The following is a 27500-nucleotide window of genomic DNA, read 5'->3' on the forward strand; positions in this document are numbered from 1 at the left end:
CTTTTTTCCATTAACTTATATGCAAAAAAATTGGCCCAGTTTACCTGAACTCCCCCTACATAACATCAGCATGATAACGATGGAGAGTGTAAAGTTTAATGATTGGGATGGTGAGGATCATTAGCTTGGGCTCATTCAATACTCGTTGCGAAGCTGCACAGTATTTCACTTCTCAGAAATAGTCTAGCCAACCCATCTACAATTTCAACTTTCCTCAAGATGAGGAGTGTAAAACTAGCGTTTAAAAACCTAAAAACCCGAAAACCAAGCGGTTCCATTGGCCCAGTATAATCATGTTATTGTCTACGGCGTTGACGCCCTAGTTGTAGAATCTAGACCAAGCAGATTCTGTTGATACTCGTATGTCAAAGCGATGCGATTGGTTGACGCTTCGTCCAATAGCAAACAGAAGCATTTGGAAGAGGAAGAGGTCGACTAATCTGATCTGGCCCTCTGAGAGGCAAACGGGTTTCCAGGATGAATTGGCCAGACCAACCCTCTCTGAGTTGAATTGGCCAGACCAACCCTCGCTGAGTTGTTGTGGCGGTAGCCTAGCTAGATAATAACAGCACTGGACCACGGCTGAAGTGCCCTTGAACAAGGCACCTAACCCCGACACTGCTCCCCGGGCGCCGCTCAGCTGGCAGCCCACTGCTACGGACTAGTGAGTGTACTTCAATGTGATTCACTAGTCCAAATGGGATAAAGTGCAGAGAAAGTGCAGAGAGTCCCTAGGGGACCAAAATTGGCTCAAATTGGGCAATTGAATAGTCTGTTGACTTCAGCACTCCAAACCAGAGACATGGGGTGCATCCCAATATGTGTCCTTGCCTCCTCCACTTGTGCTTGTCTCCTCGTCCCGCCTCCTGGCCCCTCCTCCGTGGAGAAAACGATAAAGTTTCCCAGCTGTCAGCCTCGCCACAACAACTTTTGAGGGACTGTTTTTCATTCACCATCCCTATTGCAAATGAGAAAAAGACTTTACAATTGAGCTTTTGCAAGATATTGAAATATAATGCTGTTGTCAGTGATGTCATCATGACGAGAAGCAAGTGGAGGAGGCAAGTGGAGGAGGCAAGGTCACATATTAAAACGCACTCATGGTCCTGGTGGCCATGAGCTGGTTGCCGTTCTGGAATTCATGTTTCATGTTTCCCAACAGCATCAGGTGGTTGTAAGTAGCTGTATGTGGAGGATTATTCACAACATTGTGTTTCCAAATGGCTCCGTAGATGCATGTTTATCGTTTACAGCAGGGGTGGGGAACCTATGTCTGGAGGGCCAGGGGTGGGGAACCTATGTCTGGAGGGCCAGGGGTGGGGAACCTATGTCTCGAGGGCCAGGGGTGGGGAACCTATGTCTCGAGGGCCAGGGGTGGGGAACCTATGTCTCGAGGGCCAGGGGTGGGGAACCTATGTCTCGAGGGCCAGGGGTGGGGAACCTATGTCTCGAGGGCCAGGGGTGGGGAACCTATGTCTCGAGGGCCAGGGGTGGGGAACCCATGTCTCGAGGGCCAGGGGTGGGGAACCTATGTCTCGAGGGCCAGGGGTGGGGAACCCATGTCTCGAGGGCCAGGGGTGGGGAACCTATGTCTCGAGGGCCAGGGGTGGGGAACCTATGTCTCGAGGGCCAGGGGTGGGGAACCTATGTCTCGAGGGCCAGGGGTGGGGAACCCATGTCTCGAGGGCCAGGGGTGGGGAACCCATGTCTCGAGGGCCAGGGGTGGGGAACCTATGTCTCGAGGGCCAGGGGTGGGGAACCTATGTCTCGAGGGCCAGGGGTGGGGGAACCTATGTCTCGAGGGCCAGGGGTGGGGAACCTATGTCTCGAGGGCCAGGGGTGGGGAACCTATGTCTCGAGGGCCGTTTGCAGCCCTTGAGGCTGTTTTATCAGGCCCCCAAAATAGTTTTAATGTTATGCAGTTTCACATGAAATATGACATATTTTGTAAAGGAAGCTTAGAAATTACATTTCCAATACAATTAAGTCATATTCAGGGGACCTAGAGAAGGTGGGGTCTGTTTTAAAGGTGTCTACCTTCAATATAGGCCTAAAGTGCAGGGGGAAATCCTGGTTTGTGTTCATAGTACGGCCCTCGGAGGACTTTTATGGCCCTCGGAGTAATTTGAAGTGGCCCCTCGAATGAAAAAGGTTCCCCACCCCTGGTTTACAGCATCAACGCTCCAGTTCTAGAATCTAGATCAAACAGGTTCTGTTGATACGCGTACGTCAGAGTGATGTGATTGATTGACGCTTAGCAAACAGAAGCATTCGGAAGAGGCAGGTTAATCTGGCCCTCTGAGAGGCAAACGGGTTTCCATGATGAATTGGCTAGACCAACCCTCGCTGAGTTGTTGTGGCGGTAGCCTAGCTAGATAATAACAGCACTGGACCACGGCTGAAGTGCCCTTGAGCAAGGCACCTGACCCCCACACTGCTCCCCGGGCGCCGCTCAGCTGGCAGCCCACTGCTATGGACTAGTGTGTGTACTTCAATGTGATTCACTAGTCCAAATGGGATAAAGTGCAGAGAAAGAATTTCCCCTAGGGGACCAAAATTGGCCCTGCTATCAGGACTCCAAACCAGAGACATGGTCCAAAGAGCTGGTTGCCATTCTGGAAGTCGTGTTTCCCAACAGCATCAGGTGGTGTTGAATAGGAAGTGACTGGAGTCCTTGCCGAGTGGATTAGTGGAGTGATATCAGAAAAAAAGTGGATACTCGATAACAGCATGCAATACCTCAATAATGATATTTAAACGATATTTAGAAATATAGCCGTTTGATTGGCTACATGTCAGGCTTCTTGCGCATTTTGTGACATTCAGCAAGTGATTTGACTGCACAGAAATGTTTTACTTGTTTGTGATAATCAAGGCATTTTCGCGATACGCATATCGCCACTCTTGATATCGCGATTTCGATATATTGTGCAGCCCTAATTGGGAGTGGTATGAAGATGACCTGTACCAGCCAGTGATTGGACCGCAGTCTGATATTGTTGTCACACATCCATCATTCAGAATGTTCAGACCTGCAAGTAGAACTCCATTCAAGTCAACAGTCCACAGAATAAAACCAGCCATGTAATAAATATGAGGTTTCTTTACAATATGTCAAAAGTGCCATTCATGACTTTTGGGTGAATTTTTGCCATTCAAATATTCTGAGTACGTACTTTGCAAACCTACAGTTAGGGCCAGATATATTTGGACAGCAACACAATTATCATCCTTTTCCACCCTATACCCACCACAATGGATTTGAAATAAAACAAACAAGCTGTGCATTAACTGTAGACTCTCAGCATTAATGTGAGGGTGTTAAAATCCATATCGCATAAACAGGAATGAAATAGCAACGTTTTTTGTGTGTGTTGCCCACTTTTCAAGGGATCAAAAGTAATTGGACAGTAGGCTTCTCAGCTATTTTCCAGTCAGATGTGTGTTATTCCCTTACTACACCATTACCAAGATGTCAATACAAGGTCTTAGTGTTCATTTGAAGTGTTCCATTTGCATTTCCATATATTTTTACGGAATATCCATGAGATCCAAAGTCCACCTGTCACCATCAGTGATGCAAGCCATCATGAGGTTGAAAAAAATCAAAACAAACCCATTTGAGAGATGGGGAAACATTGAATATGACTAATTCAAGAGTTCAGAATGTTGGAAAAAAATAAATACCAGAGCAACACCAAATTACCTGGCAGAAATGGAAGACAAATGCTGTGGATGACAGACAATATTCTGTATCTGGTGAACAAAAACCCATCAACAGTTGGCCAGATGTAGAACAGTGTCCAGGTGAACGGTGGATACATGTCCAAGGCAACAATCAAGAAAAAGATCAAGAACATTGAGGAACACTTCACCATAGGAAATACAGAGGGTTTACTAAAAGATGTAAATTATTGATTGCATCAGAAATAGCAATACCAGATTTGGCTTTGCCAAACAACGTCTTAAAAAGACTGTATAGGTCTTGAGCTACATCCTATGGACAGAGGAGACAAAAATCATCTTGTACAAGGGTAATGGGAAGAAAGGAGTATAGAGAAGGGAAGGAACTGCTCATGATTCAAAGCATACCACCCAATCAGTGAATCATGGTGGTGGTAGTGTCATGGTGTGGGCATGCATATCTGTCAATACTATTTTCCCCTTGTATTTATTGATGATGAGGACTACAGACAAAAGCCACAGGATGAATTCTGAAGATTTTCATCATCATGTCATATTAAACCTAATGGTTCTGAACTGATTGGACAATGCTTCACAGTGCAGATGGACAATGACCCAAAGCTTCATCTGAAAGCCACTAAGCCATTTCTACACCAAAAAAGTGGAATATTATTCAATGGCCCAGTCAATCACCTCACCTGAGTACGGTTGAGCAAGCATTTCACTTGCTGGAGGCAAAACTGAAGGGAAAATACCCTAAGAATAAGCAGGAACTGAAGACTGTTGCAATAGAGAGTTCACCATAGCATCACCAGAGATAAAACCAAGTGTCTATTGATGTCTATGGATTGCAAATTATAGGCTGTAACCGACTGGAAAGTATTTGCAACCAAATAATTAAAAATTGAAAGTTTGATGTATAAATACTAGACTGTCCAATTACTTTTGGTCCCTTAAAAATGGGGTGGCACTGATAGAAAATGTCATAATTCCTTCACAGTTCACTCGATTTGGACGCAAACACCCCCATATTAAAGCTGAAAGTCTGCTGTTAATGTACATATCGTTTGTTTCATTTCAAATCCATTGGGATGGTGTACAGCACCAAAAAGACGAAAATTGTGCAGATGTCCAAATATTTATGGCCCTAACTGTATATAAAATTAATTTTGCAATGCAGTGCAATGCAATGCCCGACACAAAAATGTAAATTTTCCAAAATGTTCCAAAATGGATATACATAATTTTCCAATGAAGTACTTCATACTGTATGCATATCATGAATAATATATTCTGTGCTATAATTATAGCCAACAATGTTATTTCCTGCTTTTGGTTAATTTTGTCCTCAAGTTTGAGACAGGACTTAAGAAAATGCCAATTAATGTTAAAGTTGTAACAAATAGCAACACAAATCCATTCAATGGGACCCACTATATTTTTTCCTTCATATGGTAGGCTGTGTATTGAAAAGCACATATCATACATCACTAGGGCTGAGTACCGATCAGAATTTTTCGGTTTCGGTTCCGGTTCCAGAACCTACGTTTCAATGCCGGTTCCTGATGGTGCCATTTTCGGTTCCTAATTTATAAACACTGAACGAAATGTTTAAAAATCTCAAAAGACCACCGAGCCTACCTCATTATCTAGTTGAAGTTCCCGGGAATTTATTTTAAATTGAGAACTACAATCTAAATCCAACCCTATCCATTTCGTGGTTGTGCATCTTTGCATCGGAGCATCAGGTCATAGTCATGTCGATGTTCATGGCAATCGCGCAGACAATCGTGCGAATTTACCTGATTACAAACTGAACCAGCATGAAGTTTTGCATCAGCCCCAGACAACTTGAGCGGCAAAACAACAAGGAGAAACTCATATTTCATTTTTTACGCTGCACACGCTCCTTTTAAAACATGCCCTGTGTGAGGGGATTTTGGCCTCGCGCAGGGACTGTTAAATGGAAAAGCATGGTGTACTGTCTGACCTGTCACTGCCGTCCCGTTGACTGTCAGGATTTGGCCTGTTGAAACTTTTCCAACTTTTGTCTTAAAATCAGGCAATTTTGCAGTTTTTTGTAGCTAACAGGTATGCTGTTCTTGCAAACACTTTTAAAACAAGTAAGGTCGCCAAATTCCGCCCACTTCACTGATCACTTCACTGTGAACGTGATAATGTCACTATTTCAAATACTATTTGATTATGTTATCGTATATTTTTGGATAGCGGCAACTGTGTAGATGAGGTAATGAGCAATATTAGCTAACATTGGTGGCCCTTTCTATCGTAATTTGGAGATAAGGTCCAGCATGTCCAAAATCTAGTTTCAGCACAATTCGCCGGCGAAAGGCTCCCAATTCCGCCCGCTTGATTTCAGGTCACGTCGGTATTTCCGTTAGCCTACTGTTATTCCTTCATGCTGTTTTGCTTATTTCGTTCACACTTGTAGTCCTAAAGCGAAACAGGGAAGCAGCCAGGGCAAGTTTTTAGCCAGAATGTCGTCGTGAAATTAAAGTTCCACCTTCATGCTGCCATTACGACACCCTTCATTACAATGCTGTTTATGGCCGTTTGACCCAGTTTTAAATGTCATCACCGTTTCAAATTGTATGCATACGAACTCCGTATCATGTCGATATCCATTCCTGACTTAAACAGTGGATACATAATTAACTATCATCACTTATAAGTAGGCGGGCGGATTTGGGGAACGGGCGGAGGCGACTTGGCTATAGCTTGTTACGCACGCAGTGAAGCACTGGGTGCGCTCTGTTTCGAGTTCTTTGCATGGTCCGTAATTATAGGATACCAAACGGAAAAAAAATATCCACATAGAAGAAATCAAGTCTTCAGTTTCAATAATAGGCTACACGTTACTGCCTTCCGTGGCACAAAGAAAGTCTCTCGCGGCCAGAAGTGACTGAGCTCACCTGATGCTTCTGATATGAGTTTACATTTTATTGACATGAAATTTAAACTTTGCAATGATTCACGGTGTAATCCAAAACGTTAGAGAATGCGCGCACCCACCACTAAGGGCTGATGGTAGTTTCTCTCGTAACAGCGTTAGTATCCATAGATGATTTGACGACCTGTTTAAAAGGGGGTTGTAGCCTGCCAGCAGTCTCTGCAACCCAGAATGATCACAATTAATGTTACCAGATTTTTTGCCAGAAGCGGCTGCCGTTCTGACTGCGTTAACGTTCTGGGATTATAAATGCGAAATGATAACTGACGTGATGGACATCTAGGAACCGAAATGTGGAACCGACAGCCAAGGCACGTTTCGATGCCAAGTAGAACCTTAGCCTTTCATTCAATTCCATTAAGGAACCGAATTTCGGTACCCAGTCCTATACATCACTTACATCACTGGCCACCTACATGTATCTTTGTGCACTCTTTACACAGTGTTTTTAATTCTAATGAATAATTCTGTCGAGTTTACATCACAATTTCTTATAATTCCGAATTGTGAAGTGTTTTCATGATGTTTTCAAAGCGGAATTAAGTTTTAATTCAGAATTCAATTGAGTCTATTCTGCATTAAATGTGTCATGTAGGCTAAACGAGGCCATTGGCTGTAGGTGCAGGTCAGCTGACCTGTAGCCTGCTCTGGGCATCACCCATTTTGGCTGAATAAAGAGCTTAGCTTTAGCAGGGAGGCAGCCAGGGGATCAGGTACTGCGCTATGCTGCGCTGCGCTGCGGTGAGCAAAGAAGAGAAGAGAAGAGTAAAGCCAGAGATTCTTTAAGTATATAGAGATATGCCAATGTAATAGGTTGTTATGGACACCTAACATGACCAGGTTCCGGTCTGCCTAAAGTTGCGTATCATAATACTCCTAGCATTGAATAGAAGAGTCCGGTCTGCCTAAAGGGGGATTCCCCCCCCCCCTTCCCCTTGCAATTGTAGAACCCGGAAGCAATGGGCCAACGGAACTATGCTGCACTATGCTGAGCAGAGAAGAGAAGAGTAATGCAAAGTGTGGGTCAAAGACGTCCAAAATGAAATTGTCCTTCAGTGTAACGGATACCTTCTGCTGACTGTAACTGTAAAAAAACACGACTCTTTTTATTTATTTATTTTTTCCAGTGAATTCATGAAAGCCTCGTCTGTCATCCATTCACTTGAAACAATTTAAAAGTCATGTTTTTTTACAGTTACAGTTCAATAAAGACGCTTTTGCACACCTCTGTAGTTGGGCCGGTGCGTAGGATGTTATCCCAGCGGGGTTGTCAGTCAAGTGCAAAGAAATCCCGCACACTGTCCATTCCACCAACAAACTTTAACTTTCGGTCATCCGACCTTCTTCAGGTAACGTTTCCGTCATCCGACCTTCTTCAGGTAAATGACCGAAACGTTGTACTACAGTTTGTTGGTGGAATGGACAGTGTGCAGGATTTCTTTGCTCTTTTTTTACAGTTACAGTCAGCAGAAGGTGTCCGTTACACTGAAGGACAATTTCATTTTGGACGTCTTTGACCCGTGTACACTTCGCTAACTGAGCGACGGAGGTCATTGTTTCTCTATGGAGGGTTGGCGACTAAAGGGCAGATTATAGTTCAGCAACGGCGCCTGTTGCTTACGGTCGCTAACCACTGTTGATGTTATAGATCTGCGCACGAGGTCTCATGTCGTTAGCTAAGTTTGGCTACATAGCTACAAGGCTACAGTTCAGTAGTCAGACTGCAGGCATTGTGCTGCGAGTGCTAAACTGATGTAGTGTTTGTTTGCTACTTACTAATTCAGTCATTGTAGCTTCATTTATTTACACAGACTAGAAAGAAAGTGTTCGTATTCCACAGAATATTGACAGTTTGGCTCTCGTAAACTACCGGAGAACTGTGCCGCCACGAGAAGAAGGAAGTATCGAGACGACCAATCACAGCGCCTTTTCTCTGCGACCTTCGCAACCGTCTGTCGCGTAGTCAGGATTTTTTTGAGGCGCGCGATGACGGTTGCAGAGCCTCTGCGCGGGGGGTGTGGTCGCGCACAGACGGTTGCACAGGCTCTGCAACCGTCAGCGCCAATAAGTATAAATTGGCCTTACAGCGACCAAAGAGGGTTCGCCAGGAGTGCAGAGACCTGAACGTCCAGAGCGAATTTCAACGTATAAAGTCAAGCTAACATTATGGTAATGAGCTGTGATGGTGTTCAGCGAAAACCAATTGGAATGTTCATATCTCCGAATGTCCCAGGCTGTCAAGCCAGAGCTGTTATGTGATTAGCTGAATCAAACACGTCAATGTCACGTCCAGAGTGAATAAAGTGAATTCATGGCCAAACTTCTTCAGTGACCTCAGCTACTCTGGAAGCATACTGTAGCATACTGTAGGTCATCTCTGGTGTAAGCGCAGCATTAGGTCTAGTTTATACATACCCGGGTATTTTGATATACGCAGACCTTCCCCTTCGGTTGTGCCTTTCGCTCACAAACAAACGAAGGTTTTCCCTCTATAAACGAAGCTCCAAATTTTGTATATAAACGGAAATAAACGGAGACTTGAATGGCACTCTACTGACGGCGCACAGGCTTAACGTATTTATGACAGCTCTCAACAGCATATTTATGCGTATTTGCCTTTGATGTGAACGAAAATATGTTGCTAAGCGTAGAGAAGAGAAATGTTCGTTTATCAAAATACCCAGGTACTGTATGTATAATGTATAAACAGCATCTTAAGCTGAGCAGAGAGACTGAGACCTTAGCTGGGGGTCTCGTAAGCAGAGCAGAGAGACTGAGACCTTAGCTGGGGGGGGGGGGGGGGGGGGGGGGGGGGGGGGGGGGGGGGTGGGGGGGTCCGATAAGCAGCTTGTGTTTGCTGCCGGTGGGCAAGCAGAGATCCAGCTGTTTATCCTCTTAGGGAAGACTAGAGAACGAAGGAGTGAATGGGATAGAGGAGAGGAGTGGGGGATAGAGGAGAGGAGTGGAGGAGTGGGGAAGTGAATGGGATACAGGAGAGGAGTGGAGGAGTGGGGAAGTGAATGGGATAGAGGAGAGGAGTGGTGGAGTGGAGGAGTGGGGGTTGGAGTGGAGGATGGAGGAGTGGAGTGGAGGATGAGGCAGACAGGATTCCGAGGAGGGGAAAGTCTTAAGAAGAGTGAGAGGGGCAGTGAGTTCACCTGGGGTCTTTGTTCACACGGGGTTACTTGGTGAAGTTGAAAAAACAACTTATTACAATTAGTTAATTCATTTTTGATTCCCAGAGATGGAACCGAGTCACTAAGTCACTAATTTACAGGTCACATGACTCAAGTCCCTCCAATCAAGTCTGAGTCAAGTCACAAGTTACGACACATTTGACCAAGTCAAGTCCAAGTCCATGTTGTTCCCAAGTCAAGTCCAAGTCCAAGTGTCCTTTTTCCCAAAGTCCTTAAAGGGACACTCAACTCATTTGCATTAGGCTTTCCATTGCTAGACACCCAGTCATACTTTTGAATGGTCATGCAACACTCTCTCAATTCCCCCTGAGACAGGAGAAATCCGTATTCACCTCTTAACACTTCCTCCTACAATGATGTAAAAATCGTCATTTTGCATCATGGTAGGAGGAAGTGTAAGAGAGGTGAATTTCTGTTGAGACTACAAGCCTTTTCCCCACCCTTTCAACCCCGCCCATAGGGGGTTGGACCTAATGCGCTGACAGACCTATCACAGATCAGTGTAGCTACATTTGATCATTAATTCATTACCTCTCCACACTGCTATGCATGCCCCCCTTTGCCAGTCGCATTTTTTACAAAACAAAATAGTAGCCTACTCTACTGGTACTGGTTAAGGGCAAATCATTTAATATTCATGTATTCATGTATTTTCTTTTTTTTCATGTAATATTTATCCACTGTATCTATCTACTGTATCTATCTATTTATCTCTCTCTATCTCTCTATCTCTCTGCTCCAGGTACTGGGACCCCGGGCCGCGTGCCGACCCCCTGGAGGACATGCGCTACATCTGGGGCGGCTTCGCCTACCTCCAGGACATGGTGGAGCACGGAATCCTCAAGCTGCACACCGGCACCGACTGGCCACTAGGGGTCTACATGCAGCAGATGCCCTACCCATGCTACGTAGACGACCTGTACGTTTACAATATACTTAACCAAGTTATAATGAATATGAAAAACATCTAGATAATACTCCAGCCACTAGGGGTCTACATGCAGCAGATGCCCTACCCATGCTACGTAGACGACCTGTACGTTTACAATATACTCAAATAGCAGTATAGCTAAAGTTATCATACATGTGAAAACCATTCACTATGTAAGGGTTAACGTTCGGCGAGAAGGTCGCTACCGTGGAATAGCAGCACGACAGAGAGAATCTTTAGACCCCGACGCGGAGCGGAGGGGTCTTGTTCTCTCTGAAGTGCTGCTATTCCACAAAGCGACCGACTCGCCGAAAGTTAACCCGCTTATTATATGGATATACTTAAATGATTCACACATGGCGGGGACATTTCTTTAGACCTATTTAATGTTAAGATTGTTGCTGCGCAAAACAAAACAGTGCCGTTGTGGAACACCGCTAGGCAACAGCTAGGTAGCCAGGACAACAGGTGTTGTCTATCACAGCAGCTGATTACAGTGACAAAAGACCGGACCCCCTGCGGAGTGATATGAAACATTCGCTTTAGCCACTGACTTGTATACAAGCCAGTGGCTTTAGCAGTGAACGTCTTGTTGCCATTGACAGCGGTAGCCAGGACAACGGGTGCTGTCTACTATCACAGCAGCTGATTAGAGTCTTGTTGAAAAGTCGCTTTAGCAGTGAAAAGTCTTGTTGCCATTGACAGCGGTCTGTTATAGACCAACCCGTCCGTTATCGAAAAATAACAGACGTCCGAACGTTGGGGAGCCCCGTTGAAATGAAATTCTACAGATGACGTCACAACCATATAATAAATACACTATAATGCACACCGGCACCGACTGGCCACTAGGGGTCTACATGCAGCAGATGCCATACCCATGCTATGTGGAAGACCTGTAAGGTTACAATATAATCAAATAGCGGTATAGCTAAAGTTATAATACAAAGTTAGTATAAAGTTATAATCCTCCTCTCCTTTCTCCTCTCCTCTCCTCTCCTCTCCTCTCCTCTCCTCTTCTCTCCCCTCTCCTCTCCTCTATTCTCCTCTCTCCTCTCCTCTCCTCTATCCCCCTCTCCTCTCCTCTCCTCTCCTCTTCCTCTCCTCTGCTCTCCTTTCTTCTCCTTTCCTCCCCTCTCCTCTCCTCTCCTCTCCTCTCCTCTCCTCTCCTCGTCCCCTCCTCTCCTCTCCTCTCCCCTCCTCTCTCCTCTCCTCTCCTCTCCTCTCCCCATCTCCTCCTCTCCTCTCCTCTCCTCTCCTCTCCTCTCCTCTCCTCTCTTCATCCCCCTCTCCTCTCCTCTCCTCTCCTCTCCCCATCTCCTCCTCTCCTCTCCTCTCCTCTCTCCTCTCCTCTCACCTCCTCCTCTCACCTCCTCATCTCCTCTCTCCTCTCCTCTCCTGCCTCCTCTCATCTCCTCCTCTAACCTCCTCTCCTCTCCTCCCCTCTCCTCTCCTCTTCTCCATTCCTATCCTCTCCTCTCTTCTCCTCTCCTCTTCTCCATTCATCCCCTCTCTTCTCTTCTCCTTCTCTCCTCCTCTCCTCTCCTCTCCTCTCCTCTCCTCTCCTCTTCTCCTCCTCTCCTCTCCTCTCTTCTCCTCTCCTCTCCTCTCCTCTCCCCATCTCCTCTCCCCCTCTCCTCTCCCCATCTCCTCTCCTCTCCTCCCCCCCATCCTCTCCTCTCATCTCCTCTCCTCTCCTCTCCCTCCCCTCCTCTCCTCTCCTCTCCTCTCCTCTCCTCTCTTCTCCTCACCTCTCTTCTCCTCACCTCTCTTCTCTTCTCCTCTCCTCTCCTCTCCTCTCCCCTCTCCCCCTCCTCTCCTCTCCTCTCCCCATCTCCTCCACCCATCTCCTCTCCTCTCCTCTCCTCTCCTCTCCTCTCCCCTCCCCTCCTCTCCTCTCCTCTCCTTTCCTCTCCTCTCCTCTCTTCTCCTCTCCTTTCCTCTCCTCTCCTCTCCTCTCCTCCTCTCTCCTCCTCTCCTCCTCTCCTCTCCTCTCCTCTCCTCTCCTCTCTCCTGTAGTTTCATGATCACGTTAAACCGCTGCTTCCCGATGTTCATGGTGTTGGCCTGGATCTACTCGGTGTCGATGACGGTGAAGAGCATCGTGCTGGAGAAGGAGCTGCGACTGAAGGAGACCCTGAAGGCCATGGGCGTCACCAACGCCGTCATCTGGTACACGTGGTTCATCGACAGCATCATCATTATGACGGCCAGCACGGGCCTGCTCACCTGGATCATTGTGGTGAGTAGTGGGAGGGGGAGGGGGAGGGGAGGAGGGTGTGTGTGTGTGTGAGAGAGAGAGATGGGGAGGTAGATGACTGTGTGTGTGTGTGTTTGTGTGTGTGTGTGTGTGTGTGTGTGTGTGTGTGTGTGTGTGTGTGTGTGTGTGTGTGTGTGTGTGTGTGTGTGTGTGTGTGTGTGTGTGTAGAGATGTTGGTGATAGGGGTCAGATAGCTGAGTCGAGGATGAGGTGTGAGTAAGAGAGAGGGATGAGTGTGTGGGAGAGGTAGCAGAGATGGTCGCTAGGGAGGGAGGTAGCGTGGATATGTTGTCATGGAGATGGTCGCTAGGGAGGGAGGTGGATTAGCCTGGAAAACCAGTGCCAACTGCTGGACGGCTAAATGTTTTGTCTGCATTTGCCTGCAAATTAGACATCCAATCCATTTAGGCTGGTTTATCAGGCTAAGGCTGGACATGTTGTCATGGAGATGGTCGCTAGGGAGGGAGGGTGCATAGGTATTAGAGATGGTTGCTAGGGAGGGGTGGTGGAGATGTTTCATGGAGATGGTCGCTAGGGAGGGAGGTGGATATGTTGTCATGGAGATGGTCGCTAGGGAGGGATGGTAGATATGTTGTCATGGAGATGGTTGCTAGGGAGGGAGGAAGGGTGGATATGTTGTCATGGAGATGGTCGCTAAGGAAGTAGCGTGGATATGTTTCATGGAGATGGTTGCTAGGGAGGGAGGTGGATATGTTTCATGGAGATGGTCGCTAGGGAGGGAGGGTGGAGATGTTTCATCAACAGCATGCTCATGATGGCCACTATTCGAATTTTCAAATAATATTTGAATGTTATTCTGGCTGTAAACAGAGTGCATGGGACTTTCTGTGTTGAAAAGGAAAGACGACGATCCATTCATATTTGCTGAGCAAATTTTTATGACATTTGACATTTGACATATGACATTAAATGAAACTTTGCACTTATCTTCATTGTCACTTAACAGGACAGTAAAGGAGACCCGTACACATTTTTTTAAGTGGTGTCTGCATTTTTATTTCTAAACCGACATTTCAAATGTTCAAATTCAAAAGGACTATGCTATCCTAAATTGAATATTTTAATATTCAAATATCGACTCCCATCTGTAACGGAGGCTAACTAGTACAGAGTTGGCGTGGAACGTTGGTAAAACCTCCCTCCAATAGCCTCATACAGTCTTGTGCCGTTGGGCCGAGAGGCTAGTCTCTTGGCCCAGCGGTATCGTACTGTGTCTCCCATTGCCGGACCGTTGTAGTTGACGAGGTTGCACGTTCGATCCCCGAGAGGGGTGAACAGGTGCAAGATGACCTCCGTCACACATCCCTAACATCTAATTCCACCTGACGTCCTGTTTCTGTCCCCTCCTCTCCTTCTATTGACTTAATTCGCTGAGCGAGTAACTAGTAGCGACGTGTGTGTACGGCCCTTAACTCCACTTGACTTTCTGTTCCTTCTGTCCCCCTCTCCTCTCCTCTCCTCTCTCCTCTCCTCTCCTCTCTCCTCTCCTGTCTCCTGTCTCCTCTCCTCTCTCCTCTCCTCTCCTCTCCTCTCCTCTCTCCTCTCCTCTCTCCTCTCCTCTCCTCTCCCCTCTCCTCTCCCCTCTCCAGGCCGGCAAGGTCCTGAACTACAGTAACCCCGTCGTCCTCTTCCTGTTCTTGATGACCTTCACGCTGGCGACCTTGATGCAGTGTTTCCTGCTGAGCGTCTTCTTCAACAAGGCCAACCTGGCGGCTTCCTGCAGCGGCATCATATACTTCACACTCTACCTGCCCCACATACTCGCCTTCGCCTGGCAGGAACGCATGACGAGGGATATGAAGCTGGGAGCAGTGAGTTAACACATACACACACACGCACACACACACACACTCTACCTCCCCCACATACTCGCCTTCGCATGGCAGGAACGCATGACGAGGGATATGAAGCTGGGAGCTGTGAGTTAACACACACTAGCAAATTCTTCTCTATTGACCTTTGTGTTTACCTTTGGAATTACTAGCAAATTCTTCTCTATTGACCTTTGTGTTTACCTTTGGAATTACTAGCAAATTCTTCTCTATTGACCTTAGTGTTTACCTTTGGAATTACTAGCAAACTCTTCTCTATTGACCTTTGTGTTTACCTTTGGAATTACTAGCAAATTCTTCTCTATTGACCTTTGTGTTTCCCTTTGGAATTACTAGCAAATTCTTCTCTATTGACCTTTGTGTTTACCTTTGGAATTACTAGCAAATTCTTCTCCACAGCTTGTGTTTACTTTGGAATTACCAGCAAATTCTTCTCTATTGACCTTTGTGTTTACCTTTGGAATTACTAGCAAATTCTTCTCTATTGACCTTTGACCTCAGTGCATGCCAGTATTTAATAAAGGCTTTTTAAACTTTAGTAATGAGTGCCTCAAATAGTGTTTTTTATCTTTTCATTATAGTAATAGTAGCATTTTGAAGAAAAAAAAAAAATATATTTTTTTTTTTTTCTTCAAAATACTACTATTACTATGTCGGTTGGTGCGTATCTCTGAAACATATCAAGTAGATAGCTGGGACCCATGCCATTTAAAGATTTAAAAACTATGAGCAGTGCCTTCAAATCAATTCTGTAGTTCACACAGGGAGCCAATGCAGCCATCTCAAGATTGGAATTATTTCGGTCAAACTTCTTTGTTTTCGCAAGAACCCTAACTGCAGCATTTTGGATTAATTGAAGCGGGTTTATGGACTGTTTGGAGGGACCTGTAAAAAGCCTATTGCAATCGACCCTACAAGTAATGAAGGCAAGCATTAGCTTCTTCAGGTTATGATTCGACAGAAGGCCTCTGAGCTGAGAGATGTTTTTTTAGATGCTAGAAAGCAGACTTAGTAATGGCTTTCATGTGACTATTAAAGTTTAGACACCACAGTGTTTCACTGAGTCCTTTGCTCTCAGATCCTTTGCTTTGAGGACAGTAGCAATCTTTAGACTCTCTTCATTTTTTTCCAAATATAATTACTTCCGTCTTATTTGTGTTCAGTTGGAGGAAATTGTGTGACATCCAGTTGTTAATTTGGTCAATGCAAGATATAGTGATTTCAGAGGAGCATAGTCATTTGGGGATATAAATAAATAGAGTTGTGTGTCGTCAGCATAGCTATTATTCCTGGTCATTAGTCCAAGTGGCATCATGTACAGATGATACAATAGCGGTCCCGGGATAGAGCCCTGGGGGACCCCGCGGTGTAGTGATATCGGTGATAAGGTATGGCTCTATTATTTTATCCATGAATGGTAGATTAGACATGGCCCTGCACTGGTTCAGCACCAGTGTGTATACAGTAGGTAGTTCTTTTTCAATAAGGGTTTTACAATTTACAATTGCTTCTTTCAAACAATCAGGGAATATGCCAGTTTGTAGTGAGGTATTGATGATGTCATATACTGTACTGCCCTACAATATCAGAACGCAGTATCTTGAAAATGGTCGAAAATGGGTTTAGACCGGAAATTGGCAATAAAATACCTTCTTTTTCTTGTGTTAAAGTTTTTTTTTTGGTCCAACTTGGTCCCGTTTCGGAAAAAAACTATAAAAACTGATTATACTGCGCTTTTTGGTTTTAGGAGGTTACGTCGTACTAGCCAAGAACACAGTATAATGCGCATTATACTGCACTTCTCCATTGACACCGTGGTTTTGGTGTAGACAGTAATACCACAACAGAACGCAGTATAATGATTTTTCAGCTAAAAAGTAATGAGAATGTTGGGTTTTTTTGCTTTTTTCTTGTGTGCATAAATTTCCACCATAAAAAAAGTATTATATGGAAGTGTCATCACCACTTTACCTCCAACACAGTTGCGTGGCCAGAAAGGAAACTTTAAAGCCTTTTTTCTCAGTTTGCCATTTCGAATTATACCGCAGGATACAAGGCGTGGAACATGTGAAACCGCTAGTGAGGGGTGGTGACAGATTAAAAAAACTAAATCAGAGAGAAACTTTCTGGATCCATCACCTAGAGGCCATGGAACATCCTGGGTTAAACGAGGATATTGACTTCACTTGTTTTTTATAATATATTTTTTATAATGTATAAGTAATGGGCTCGTGATGTGCTTCCTACTCTATATATTTTTTCTACTGCACATTTTTTTCTATTGCTTATGTTTCTTTTTAATATCATAGTTGTGATGGTCTAGTATGTAGTAGGTGTTCAAGTATGCATTGGGAAGGGTGGTGGGTGTTTACTTTGGGGTCACATGACCCTTGTGTCACCTTATAGGTGAGGCCTGGCTCCTTGTCCTGATGACAAAGCCCTGATGAAGACCAGTGCGGTCGAAACATGTTGGCTTTTTTAATCATGTTTTAGCCCTATTACAATAAAGGCTTTTTAATGGACTTCCTCTTTTTCCACCTGGAGTTGCCTGGATTTTTCCCTTTTTGAATTGAACTGATCCCCTTCATCCAAGAGCACCCAACAAATATACTTTAAGAAGATACTGCGACTTGTTTGAGCTACCAGCCATTTTGTGTTTTTCTTGACTTGAATTATACTGCGTTCTGAAATTGTAGGGCAGTGTACTCCGCAGTGTCTGCTGTCGCAGGTGGCGTTTGGCTTCGGTACGGAGTACCTGTCTCACTACCTACTCTATGTATAATGTACTCCAGTGTTTCTCAACCTTTTTTTAGGCGGGACACCCTTTCAATTCATGAAAAATCTCAAGGCACCCCAAACCACCAAAGCCGTAACATGGCATCGCATTCGATACCACACAAGCTTAGAAAAGTAACACATTTGGAGACGTTTGAAGTTGCAGCTTTATCTCAGACAGGCTATGCATTCATTTATTAATTTAGACAATTACGTATAATATTACATACTTTATATTACATAATTCATCTATTTATTTAGGTCAATTTCACATAATTTCGGGTCAGCCATGTTTCCGCGGCACCCCTGAAGGAGGCGTGCGGCACCCCAGGGTGCCCCGGCACCCTGGTTGAGAAACACTGCTCTACTCCACAGTGCTTATGTACGTATATGTATATAATTTACATTCTCCTCCACAGAGTCTGCTGTCGCAGGTGGCGTTTGGCTTCGGTACGGAGTACCTGTCCCGCTGTCTACTCTCTGTATAATGTACTCCACAGTGCTTATGTATGTATCAATACATGTTGTTCTCCTCCACAGAGTCTGCTGTCGCAGGTGGCGTTTGGCTTCGGTACGGAGTACCTGTCTCGCTACGAGGAGCAGGGGCTGGGGCTGCAGTGGGACAACATCCAGACGAGCCCACTAGAGGGCGACCAGTACTCCTTTATGACCTCCATCACCATGATGGGCCTCGACGCGCTGCTCTACGGAACCCTCGCCTGGTACCTGGACAACGTCTTCCCAGGTGGGTAGCGGTGTGTGTGTGTGTGTGTGTGTGTGTGTGTGTGTGTGTGTGTGTGTGATGGGCCTCGACGCGCTGCTCTACGGAACCCTCGCATGGTACCTGGACAACGTCTTCCCAGGTGGGTAGCGGTGTGTGTGTGTGTGTGTGTGTGGCCTCGACGCCCTGCTCTACGGCCTCCTCGCCTGGTACCTCGACAACGTCTTCCCAGGTGGGTAGCGGTGTGTGTGTGTGTGTGTGTGTGTGTGTGTGTGTGTGTGTGTGTGTGTGGCCTCGACGCGCTGCTCTACGGAACCCTCGCGTGGTACCTCGACAACGTCTTCCCAGGTGGGTGGCGGTGTGAGTGTGTGTGTGAGTGTGTGTGTGTGTGTGTGTGTGTGTGTGTGTGTGTGTGTGTGTGTGTGTGTGTGTGTGTGTGTGTGTGTGTGTGTGTGTGTGTGTGTGTGTGTGTGTGTGTGTGTGTGATGGGCCTCGACGCGCTGCTCTACGGAACCCTCGCCTGGTACCTGGACAACGTCTTCCCAGGTGGGTAGCGCTGTGTGTGTGTGTATGTGTGTGTGTGTGTGTGTGTGTGTGTGTGTGTGTGTGTGTGTGTGTGAGTGTGTGTGTGTGTGTGTGTGTGTGTGTGTGTGTGTGTGTGTGTGTGTGTGTGTGTGTGTGTGTGTGTGTGTGTGTGTGTGTGTGTGTGTGTGTGATGGGCCTCGACGCCCTGCTCTACGGCCTCCTCGCCTGGTACCTGGACAACGTCTTCCCAGGTGGGTAGCGGTGTGTGTGTGTGTGTGTTTATATGTGTGTGTGTGAGTGTGTGTGAGTGTGTGTGTGTGTGTGTGTGAGTGTGTGTGAGTGTGTGTGTGTGTGTGTGTGTGTGTGTGTGTGTGTGTGTGTGTGTGTGTGTGTGTGTGTGTGTGTGTGTGTGTGTGTGTGTGTGTGTGTGTGTGTGTGTGTGTGTTTGATGGCACTAGACGCCCTCCTCTACGGCACCGTCGCATGGTACCTGCATGGACCGCGGAAACGGCCGGGCCAGGGGGGCCATGGCCCGGATAACTTTTTGAAAAATAAATGAATGAAGGACTTTAAAAAAAAAATCCAAGTCAAAACCCGTGGACAATATCAAACTTAAAACACAACCCTCGCTGTAATAATGTAGGCCTAATAAAGCGTTTCCCTAAACCAATATTTCCTTAACCAATATTAATATTTGACATGCACGTGAATGTTGCAAAATCTGGAGTTCCAAGCAACAGCGCAGCACTGAAAATCGCGCGGAAGAAATAGCCATGGCGAGGTTGAGTAAGGTCTCACCAAACCATCCAAAACGGTTAATCATTTAATCATGTCGCTGAGCAGACAGCGACGCAAAAAAGCCAGGTTGCCGCGGGAACGTACAGCAAGCGTTGCCACTTATTCATTTTATTTTTTTTTATTGACAATCACCGCTGCCAAGTACAGTGTTACCGCCCATAAAAAAGAACACACGGCAAGAAATAGCCTACTGCCAACCATTAGGCCTATCCATCGAAAGGTTTTAATAGTGGATTACCAGGAAAGTTACAGCCATCTTTACAACCTCCATCAATGTAGGCTAAGGGACAGTGTAGGTGAGTCATGCTGATGTGATTACTAAACAGGTGGATTTGATTCTTTTAATTTTGTTGGCTGTTTGGACATAAGTAAAATCATCCTGGCAACGTGATGTATCCGCTCTCTCTCTCTCTCTCTCTCTCTCTCTCTCTCTCTCGTGCGCGCGCCCAGCTCCGATAAAACAGCAAACATAGCCTATCCCCAAAGCACTCATCTGACCAAACACCACAGAAGGTTCACTTCTTTGTGTTCAGTGTTTCTCATAGCTTAAGTAAGCTACTGGTACAACCAAGCCGACCGTTTTTCAGTTGCGTTTCCAGCGACCACCGAGGTGCAGAACATTTTATTCTGCACCGTTCTGTGATGATGTAGGCCTATGCGTGTCCATGTAGGCTATACCGTGCATAGCCTCGGCTATGCTCCTTGTCCGACCTAAACATTTGGTGACACTGACCCCCTCTTGCGATTGTGGCCTGGGGTAGCCAGACGTCCTTCTGTAGGATGGACCGTCCGTCGTCTTTTCAGTGCCTTGTCCGGCGTGAGATTTAATGTAAAAATGCATTAAAATGCATGAAATTGCATCTAAGAAACGCATTTTTTCCCCAAACCCCCCGTCCTAACCCCCCCCCCCCTTACGGCCCCCCCTTGTTCAAATACGTTCCGCGGTCTATGTGTGTGTGTGAGTGTGTGTGTGTGTGTGAGTGTGTGTGTGTGTGTGTGTGTGGCCTCGACGCGCTGCTCTACGGAACCCTCGCGTGGTACCTCTACAACGTCTTCCCAGGTGGGTAGCGGTGTGTGTGTGTGTGTGTGAGTGTGTGTGTGTGTGTGTGTGTGTGTGTGTGTGTGTGTGTGTGAGTGTGTGTGTGTGTGTGTGTGTGTGTGTGAGTGTGTGTGTGTGGCCTCGACGCGCTGCTCTACGGAACCCTCGCATGGTACCTGGACAACGTCTTCCCAGGTGGGTAGCGGTGTGTGTGTGTGTGTGTGTGTGTGTGTGTGTGTGTGTGTGTGTGTGTGTGTGTGTGTGTGTGAGTGTGTGTGTGTGGCCTCGACGCCCTGCTCTACGGAACCCTCGCCTGGTACCTGGACAACGTCTTCCCAGGTGGGTAGCGGTGTGTGTGTGTGTGTGTGTGTGTGTGTGTGTGTGTGTGTGTGTGTGTGTGTGTGTGTGTGATATGTATGTCTTGCCTTTCTTTAAACAAGTCTTGTTCAGGGATGCAAAATGAATTTCAATGAAAGCTGACAATAAAGTGATATCGTATTTTATTGTAACTGTAACGAATTACATTTTATGAGTAACGTTTCCCAACACTGTTGTAAGGCATTACATTTTGATACATTTGACATGTGTGTAATATTCCCGACTTGTTGTGTCTGCAGGTCAATATGGCGTTGGGCGGCCATTTTACTTCCCCCTCCAGCTCTCGTACTGGAGGCAGACGAAACCCACGCATGAGGAGGGTAAGAGCTTTTACGCATACACATACGGTACATGACATTACATTACGTTACATTACATCACATTGCACTATATTACATTACATTACATTACATTACATTACATTGCATTACATTACATTACATTACAATGCACTGCACTTACAGTATATCACGAAAGTTAGTACACCCCTCACAGTTTTTTCAGATTTGTGAGTATATCTTTTCATAGGAAAGCATTACAGAAATTTCACTTTAATCCAAAGGTGATTTAAATATTCCTACTATTCACACCCCTCTTCACACTCTTCACGTGCCCATTTCACCTGGGTCTCTTGTCGATGAATTGCGATTAATGTTTTTTTAAATCAATTAATGCATTGATCGATTAAAGACGATTAATCGATTAATCGTTTGCATCCCTACTCTGTGCTCCAGAGGTTCTTCAGATAGAGGAGATGGGTCATTGTTGTGTTATATTCTCTATTAGGGCTGGGTAAAATACGTGATTTAATCGATAATCGATCAATATCATTTAAAATTCACATAATCGATTCACAGGGCACGAAAGCGATTTTTTGTTGTTTTTGTTTAATTTAGGTCTATGGAAAATACCCAGTAGGTATTAGTCAATTAGGCCTAGGCCTACTTGTTACAAATTAGCAATCTGTTCACACTGTCAAGCCACAGCCCTTTGACATTTTTATATAAAAATAGGCAACAGCATCTTTTGGGGGAAGTCCTTGCACCAAGAAGGGAACAGATTGAATCGATCCGGAATTAATCTAGTCGAATCGAATTGAATCGTGATTAATCGATTCAAAGCCCTAAGAATCGAAATCGAATCGATAGAGGACCATGGCTGCGATACTCAGTCCTATTCTCTGTGCTGCAGAGGTGCTTCAGATGGAGGAGTTTCAATGAGCAGCATAGTTGCAGAGGTGCTTCAGATGCAGGAGTTTCAATGAGCAGCATAGTTGCAGAGGTGCTGCAGATGGAGGAGTTTCAATGAGCAGCATAGTTGCAGAGGTGCTTCAGATGGAGGAGTTTCAATGAGCAGCATAGTTGCAGTACCTTTTTTGACCATTTCCTTCACAGTGTACCTTTAAATCAGGGATTCGATTTTCTTCGATACTTAAGAATTCCCCACGATACGATGCGATTCGATTCGATTTTTTCCAATTACTTCTCCACTACTATTGTGTTATGGAGCTAGGGCATTGCACAGGGGCCAGCGATTCGATACTTAAGAATGCCCCACGATACGATACGATACGATGCGATTCTGTCAGGGACAGAAGACGACCCAAGAGCGCAAGTTCAAATTCAGAGTTGTTTATTGAAGGGTTCAGGGGGGAAGAGGAGTGAGTGAATCTTGAGGTCTTTGGAGGTGCCGGTTCCAGGGGTGCTAGGAGTGCCAGGGGTGTCAGGGGTTCCAGGGGTGCTTGGGGCTCTGGGGTTTTGCAGGGTCCTGTGGGTTACCTGGGGCTCACCAAGTGTCCGGGGGTTTCCAGTCCAAAGTGCCTAGTGTGTGTGTCCCCCAGTGATCGAGCGGCGTGTCGGGCTGGTGAAGCGTCTGGGCTCGCTCATCTGGTGGTCGGAGAACTGGGGGAACACACACACAAAAGCAATATGAATGGCAGGCAGAAGTACAGACCAGGGCTAGGCAATAATCGTGGTGAGAGACAGAAGGCAGAATCGAGTTACCGGAGGGGCTGAAGATCAGAGAGTAGTCGAGGTCCAGAAGGCAGGTCGGGATAGTCGGGGCAGTAGAACAGGGAGGCAGTCAAGAGGATCGGAATCAGACAGGAGTCAGAGCGTAGACAGGCAGGTTACTGGTCCGGGTTTGAAGACGATCTGACAGGGCTTGGCTGAAAAACAGGGCTTGATATACTGGGAGAGGTTAGTGGGGAAATGCAGTGCAGCTGGCAGAGTAATTAGAACAGAGTGAGGCAAGGTGAGGATGGTGAGTGGGAAATGCAGTGCAGCTGGCCAGGTAACAAGAGCAGAGCAGGGCGGAGCCAGGTGGAGCTCGTTAGGCAGAGTAGGGAGAGAGTGAGCAGAGTGGCAGAGAATTGAATGCAATTAAGGTTGCTACCAGGGAGAGAGAGTGCTCATGACAGATACGACGCGATTCGATTAAATCGCCGGCCGATACTGCCGATACATTGATACGTTTCGATTTTATTCTAAATTGTAAATTTTATTTACATCCCTACTGCAGAGGTGCTTCAGATGGAGGAGATGGCGCGTCCGGAGGATTTGGAGCGTGGCGGCGGCGGGGGCAGCATCGAGTCGGGCGTGATGCAGGAGTGTAACGGCTCTGAGAGGAAGTACTGCAAACACAAGAGCAAGCGCGAGCAACTGGAGAAGCAGCGACAGCAGCTGAAACGCAGGATAGAGGGGGAGGAGGAGGAACGTGAAGACAGCCCACCGCCACCACCCGAACCAGGTGAACTGCTACTACACACACACACACACACACACACACACAGGATAGAGGGAGAGGAGGAGGAGCGTGAAGACAGCCCACCGCCACCACCCGAACCAGGTGAACTACTACACACACACACACACACACACACACACACAGCAGCTGAAACGCAGGATAGAGGGGGAGGAGGAGGAGCGTGAAGCCCACCACCCCCACCTGAACCAGGTGAACTACTATACAGTACATACACACACACACACACACACACACACACACACACACACACACACACACACACACACACACACACACACACACACACACACACACACACACACACACACACACACACACACACACACACACACACACATACAGGATAGAGAGAGAGAAGGAGGAGCGTGAAGTTTGCAAAATTAGGCCTAACATTCTATAAAATGGATATATCTCATTTTTGAAAAGAGCTGTACATATACACCTAACTAACTGTCTGTGTGTCATGTCTGTGGTGTCTTGGTGTCTGTGTGGGTACATATACACCTAACTAACTGTCTGTGTGTCATGTCTCTGCTGTGCCAGTGACCTACTTCGAGGCGGACCCTGTTGGTATAAATATGGGGGTGTCTGTGCGGGTACTGTACATGGTTACGTGGCTAGTCCGACATGACGCTAGTCCGACGTGACGCTATTCCAACATGTCGCTATTCCGACGTTAATGTCTATTGTCGGAATACCGACACGTTTTCCACCGTCCGCCGCTATTCCTACATGCCGCTATTCCTACATGCCGCTATTCCGACATCCCTAACCTTAACCCTAACCCTAACCCTAACCCTAACCCTAACCCTGTGTCGGAATAGCGCTAATAGCGATTGCCCCCCACTGTACATACATGTATAACAACTAACTGTCTGTGTGTCATGTCTCTGCTGTGCCACTGACCTTCTTCGAGGCGGACCCTGTTGGTATAAATATGGGGGTGTCTGTGTACATACCGTATACACACTGTCTGTGTGTCATGTCTCTGCTGTCTTGGTACATGTACACCTAACTAACTGTCTGTGTGTCATGTCATGTCTCTGGTGTCTTAGTGACCTTCTTCGAGGCGGACCCGGTGGGTCTGCACATGGGCGTGGCGGTGCGGGAGCTGGTGAAGGTGTACCCCGGGAGCTCGCAGCCCGCCGTCGACAGCCTCAACATCACCTTCTACGAGAGCCAGATCACTTCCTTCCTGGGACACAACGGAGCCGGCAAGACCACCACCCTGTACGATCTTATTTATTATATTTAATTATTAATCCACCACCCTGTACGATCTTACTTATTATATTTATTTATTAATCCACCACCCTGTAGGCTTTAACTTATTATATTTATTTAATTATTAATCCACCACCCTGTACGATCTTATTTATTATATTTAATTATTAATCCACCACCCTGTAGGCTTTAACTTATTATATTTATTTATTTATTTATCTACCACCCTGTACGCTCTTACTTATTATATTTAATTATTTATCCATCATCCTGTACGATTTTATTTGTTTTATTTATTTATTTATTTATTTATCCTTTATTTGACCAGGATTGTCCCAGGAGTGTCTCTTCTGCCAGGAAGTCCTGGTCAAAATGGCAGCCAACAAAAAGTTCCAGACGCAGACAAACAAGTGTTGTACACCCAATTGGGCTGCTTAGGATTGCCTTGTGAGGGAAAAAATGGCATTTAGCCCAATTTTTTGCCATAGAAATCAATAGAATTGGGCAGGATTTTGTGCTTCTTGGCGGGTTTTGAGCATTTTTTCGGCTGGAAATCATCAGCTTCATCTGGCAACCCTGATTTAGCAGTCTCTATAGTCCAGCAGCGTGCGGTGCGGTGGCCCATCTTTAATGTTTAAAGTCTCTATAGTCCAGCAGCGTACGGTGCGGTGGCCCATCTTTAATGTTTAAAGTCTCTAAAGTCCAGCAGCGCGCGGCGCGGTGGCCCATCTTTAATGTTTAAAGTCTCTATAGTCCAGCAGCGTACGGTGCGGTGGCCCATCTTTAATGTTTAAAGTCTCTATAGTCCAGCAGCGCGCAGCGTGGTGGCCCATCTTTAATGTTTAAAGTCTCGACTAATCCTTTGGTCGCTATAGCACTATGATTAGCGCTAGCATGACTAGCGTGCTTAGCACTATGTCTTAATCTGTTTCTTAAGACGCTCGCTAATGTCATAGCAAAGCTCTTATGGTGCAGTTAAGCCGGCGATCCCATCAACATGAATGGGCTACATCAGATTTAAAATACTCTGCTCTGATTGGCGCTGCCTTCTCCCTGCTCTGCTCTGATTGGTGCTGCCTTCTCCCTGCTCTGCTCTGATTGGCGCTGCCTTCTCCCTGCTCTGCTCTGATTGGTGCTGCCTTCTCCCTGCTCTGCTCTGATTGGTGCTGCCTTCTCCCTGCTCTACTGTGATTGGCGCAGCCCAGAGCTATAGATATAGAAGAGTTGACGTGGTCTTTGGCCTCTGAGTGCGTTACAATATGCGGCCTTGTCTCCTCCACTTGTGCTTGAGTGCGTTACAATATGCGGCCTTGCCTCCTCCACTTGTGCTTGAGTGCGTTACAATATGCGGCCTTGCCTCCTCCACTTGTGCTTGAGTGCGTTACAATATGCGGCCTTGCCTCCTCCACTTGCCTCCTCCACTTGTGCTTGAGTGCGTTACAATATGCGGCCTTGTCTCCTCCACTTGTGCTTGAGTGCGTTCCAATATGCGGCCTTGTCTCCTCCACTTGCCTCCTCCACTTGTGCTTGAGTGCGTTACAATATGCGGCCTTGCCTCCTCCACTTGTGCTTGAGTGCGTTACAATATGCGGCCTTGCCTCCTCCACTTGTGCTTGTCTCCTCCTAGCTTATTGACAATGGAGATTTCATTCGGGATACAAGAATGTTTAAAGATGTTTTTCTTTGTTGGAGCCCTGAACAGTGCATGACAAGAACCTGTTGTCTTGACGACAGTGTGTTTATCCACTTGCCCTGATTTTGTAATCTTGATGACAATCTAGGAGAACATATTGTCATGACGCTAGGAGAACATATTGAGTGCGTTGCGACCGTATACGACCTTGCCTCCTCCACTTGCCTCCTCTATTTGCTTCTCTCCTCGTACCAGGAAGTAATATGTCATGATGACATCGCTGACAACAGCGTTATATTTCAATATCTTGCAAAAGCTCAATTGTAGAATCTTTTTCTCATTTGCAATTGGGATGGTGAATGAAAAACAGTCCCTCAAAAGTTGTTGTGGCCAGGCTGACAGCTGGGAAACTATTGTTTTCTCCACGGAGGAGGTGCCAGGAGGCGGGACGAGGAGACAAGCACAAGTGGAGGAGGCAAGGTCGCAAGGTCGCATATTGTAACGCACTCATGGTTTTTATGTGGTTTTACGCTAGCCTCGGAGGTTCCAGCCTAATCCATCTTTGCCATAGTGGCTGCATCCCAATATGCGACCTTGCCTCCTCCACCTGTGCTTGTCTCCTCGTCCCGCCTCCTGGCCCCGCCTCCGTGGAGAAAACGATAAAGTTTCCCAGCTGTCAGCCTCGCCACAACAACTTTTGAGGGACTGTTTTTCATTCACCATCCCAATTGCAAATGAGAAAAAG

General features: G+C 46.3%; 1 protein-coding gene across 1 annotated transcript in view; it reads left to right on the plus strand.

Annotated features, from left to right (window-relative positions):
* The window catches only part of LOC134450500 (retinal-specific phospholipid-transporting ATPase ABCA4-like), a 129806-nt gene that overhangs the window by 34766 nt on the left and 67540 nt on the right, over positions 1-27500 (plus strand). Inside the window, exons 15-22 of the mRNA XM_063200342.1 lie at positions 10595-10771; positions 12803-13025; positions 14654-14875; positions 18212-18416; positions 21372-21452; positions 23433-23453; positions 23653-23847; positions 24954-25128. Coding sequence (XP_063056412.1) covers positions 10595-10771; positions 12803-13025; positions 14654-14875; positions 18212-18416; positions 21372-21452; positions 23433-23453; positions 23653-23847; positions 24954-25128 — 1299 coding nt within the window. The remainder of the gene's footprint in view (positions 1-10594; positions 10772-12802; positions 13026-14653; positions 14876-18211; positions 18417-21371; positions 21453-23432; positions 23454-23652; positions 23848-24953; positions 25129-27500) is intronic.

This window comes from Engraulis encrasicolus, chromosome 6, assembly GCF_034702125.1.
Source record: "Engraulis encrasicolus isolate BLACKSEA-1 chromosome 6, IST_EnEncr_1.0, whole genome shotgun sequence".
Taxonomy (NCBI): Eukaryota; Metazoa; Chordata; class Actinopteri; order Clupeiformes; family Engraulidae; genus Engraulis; species Engraulis encrasicolus.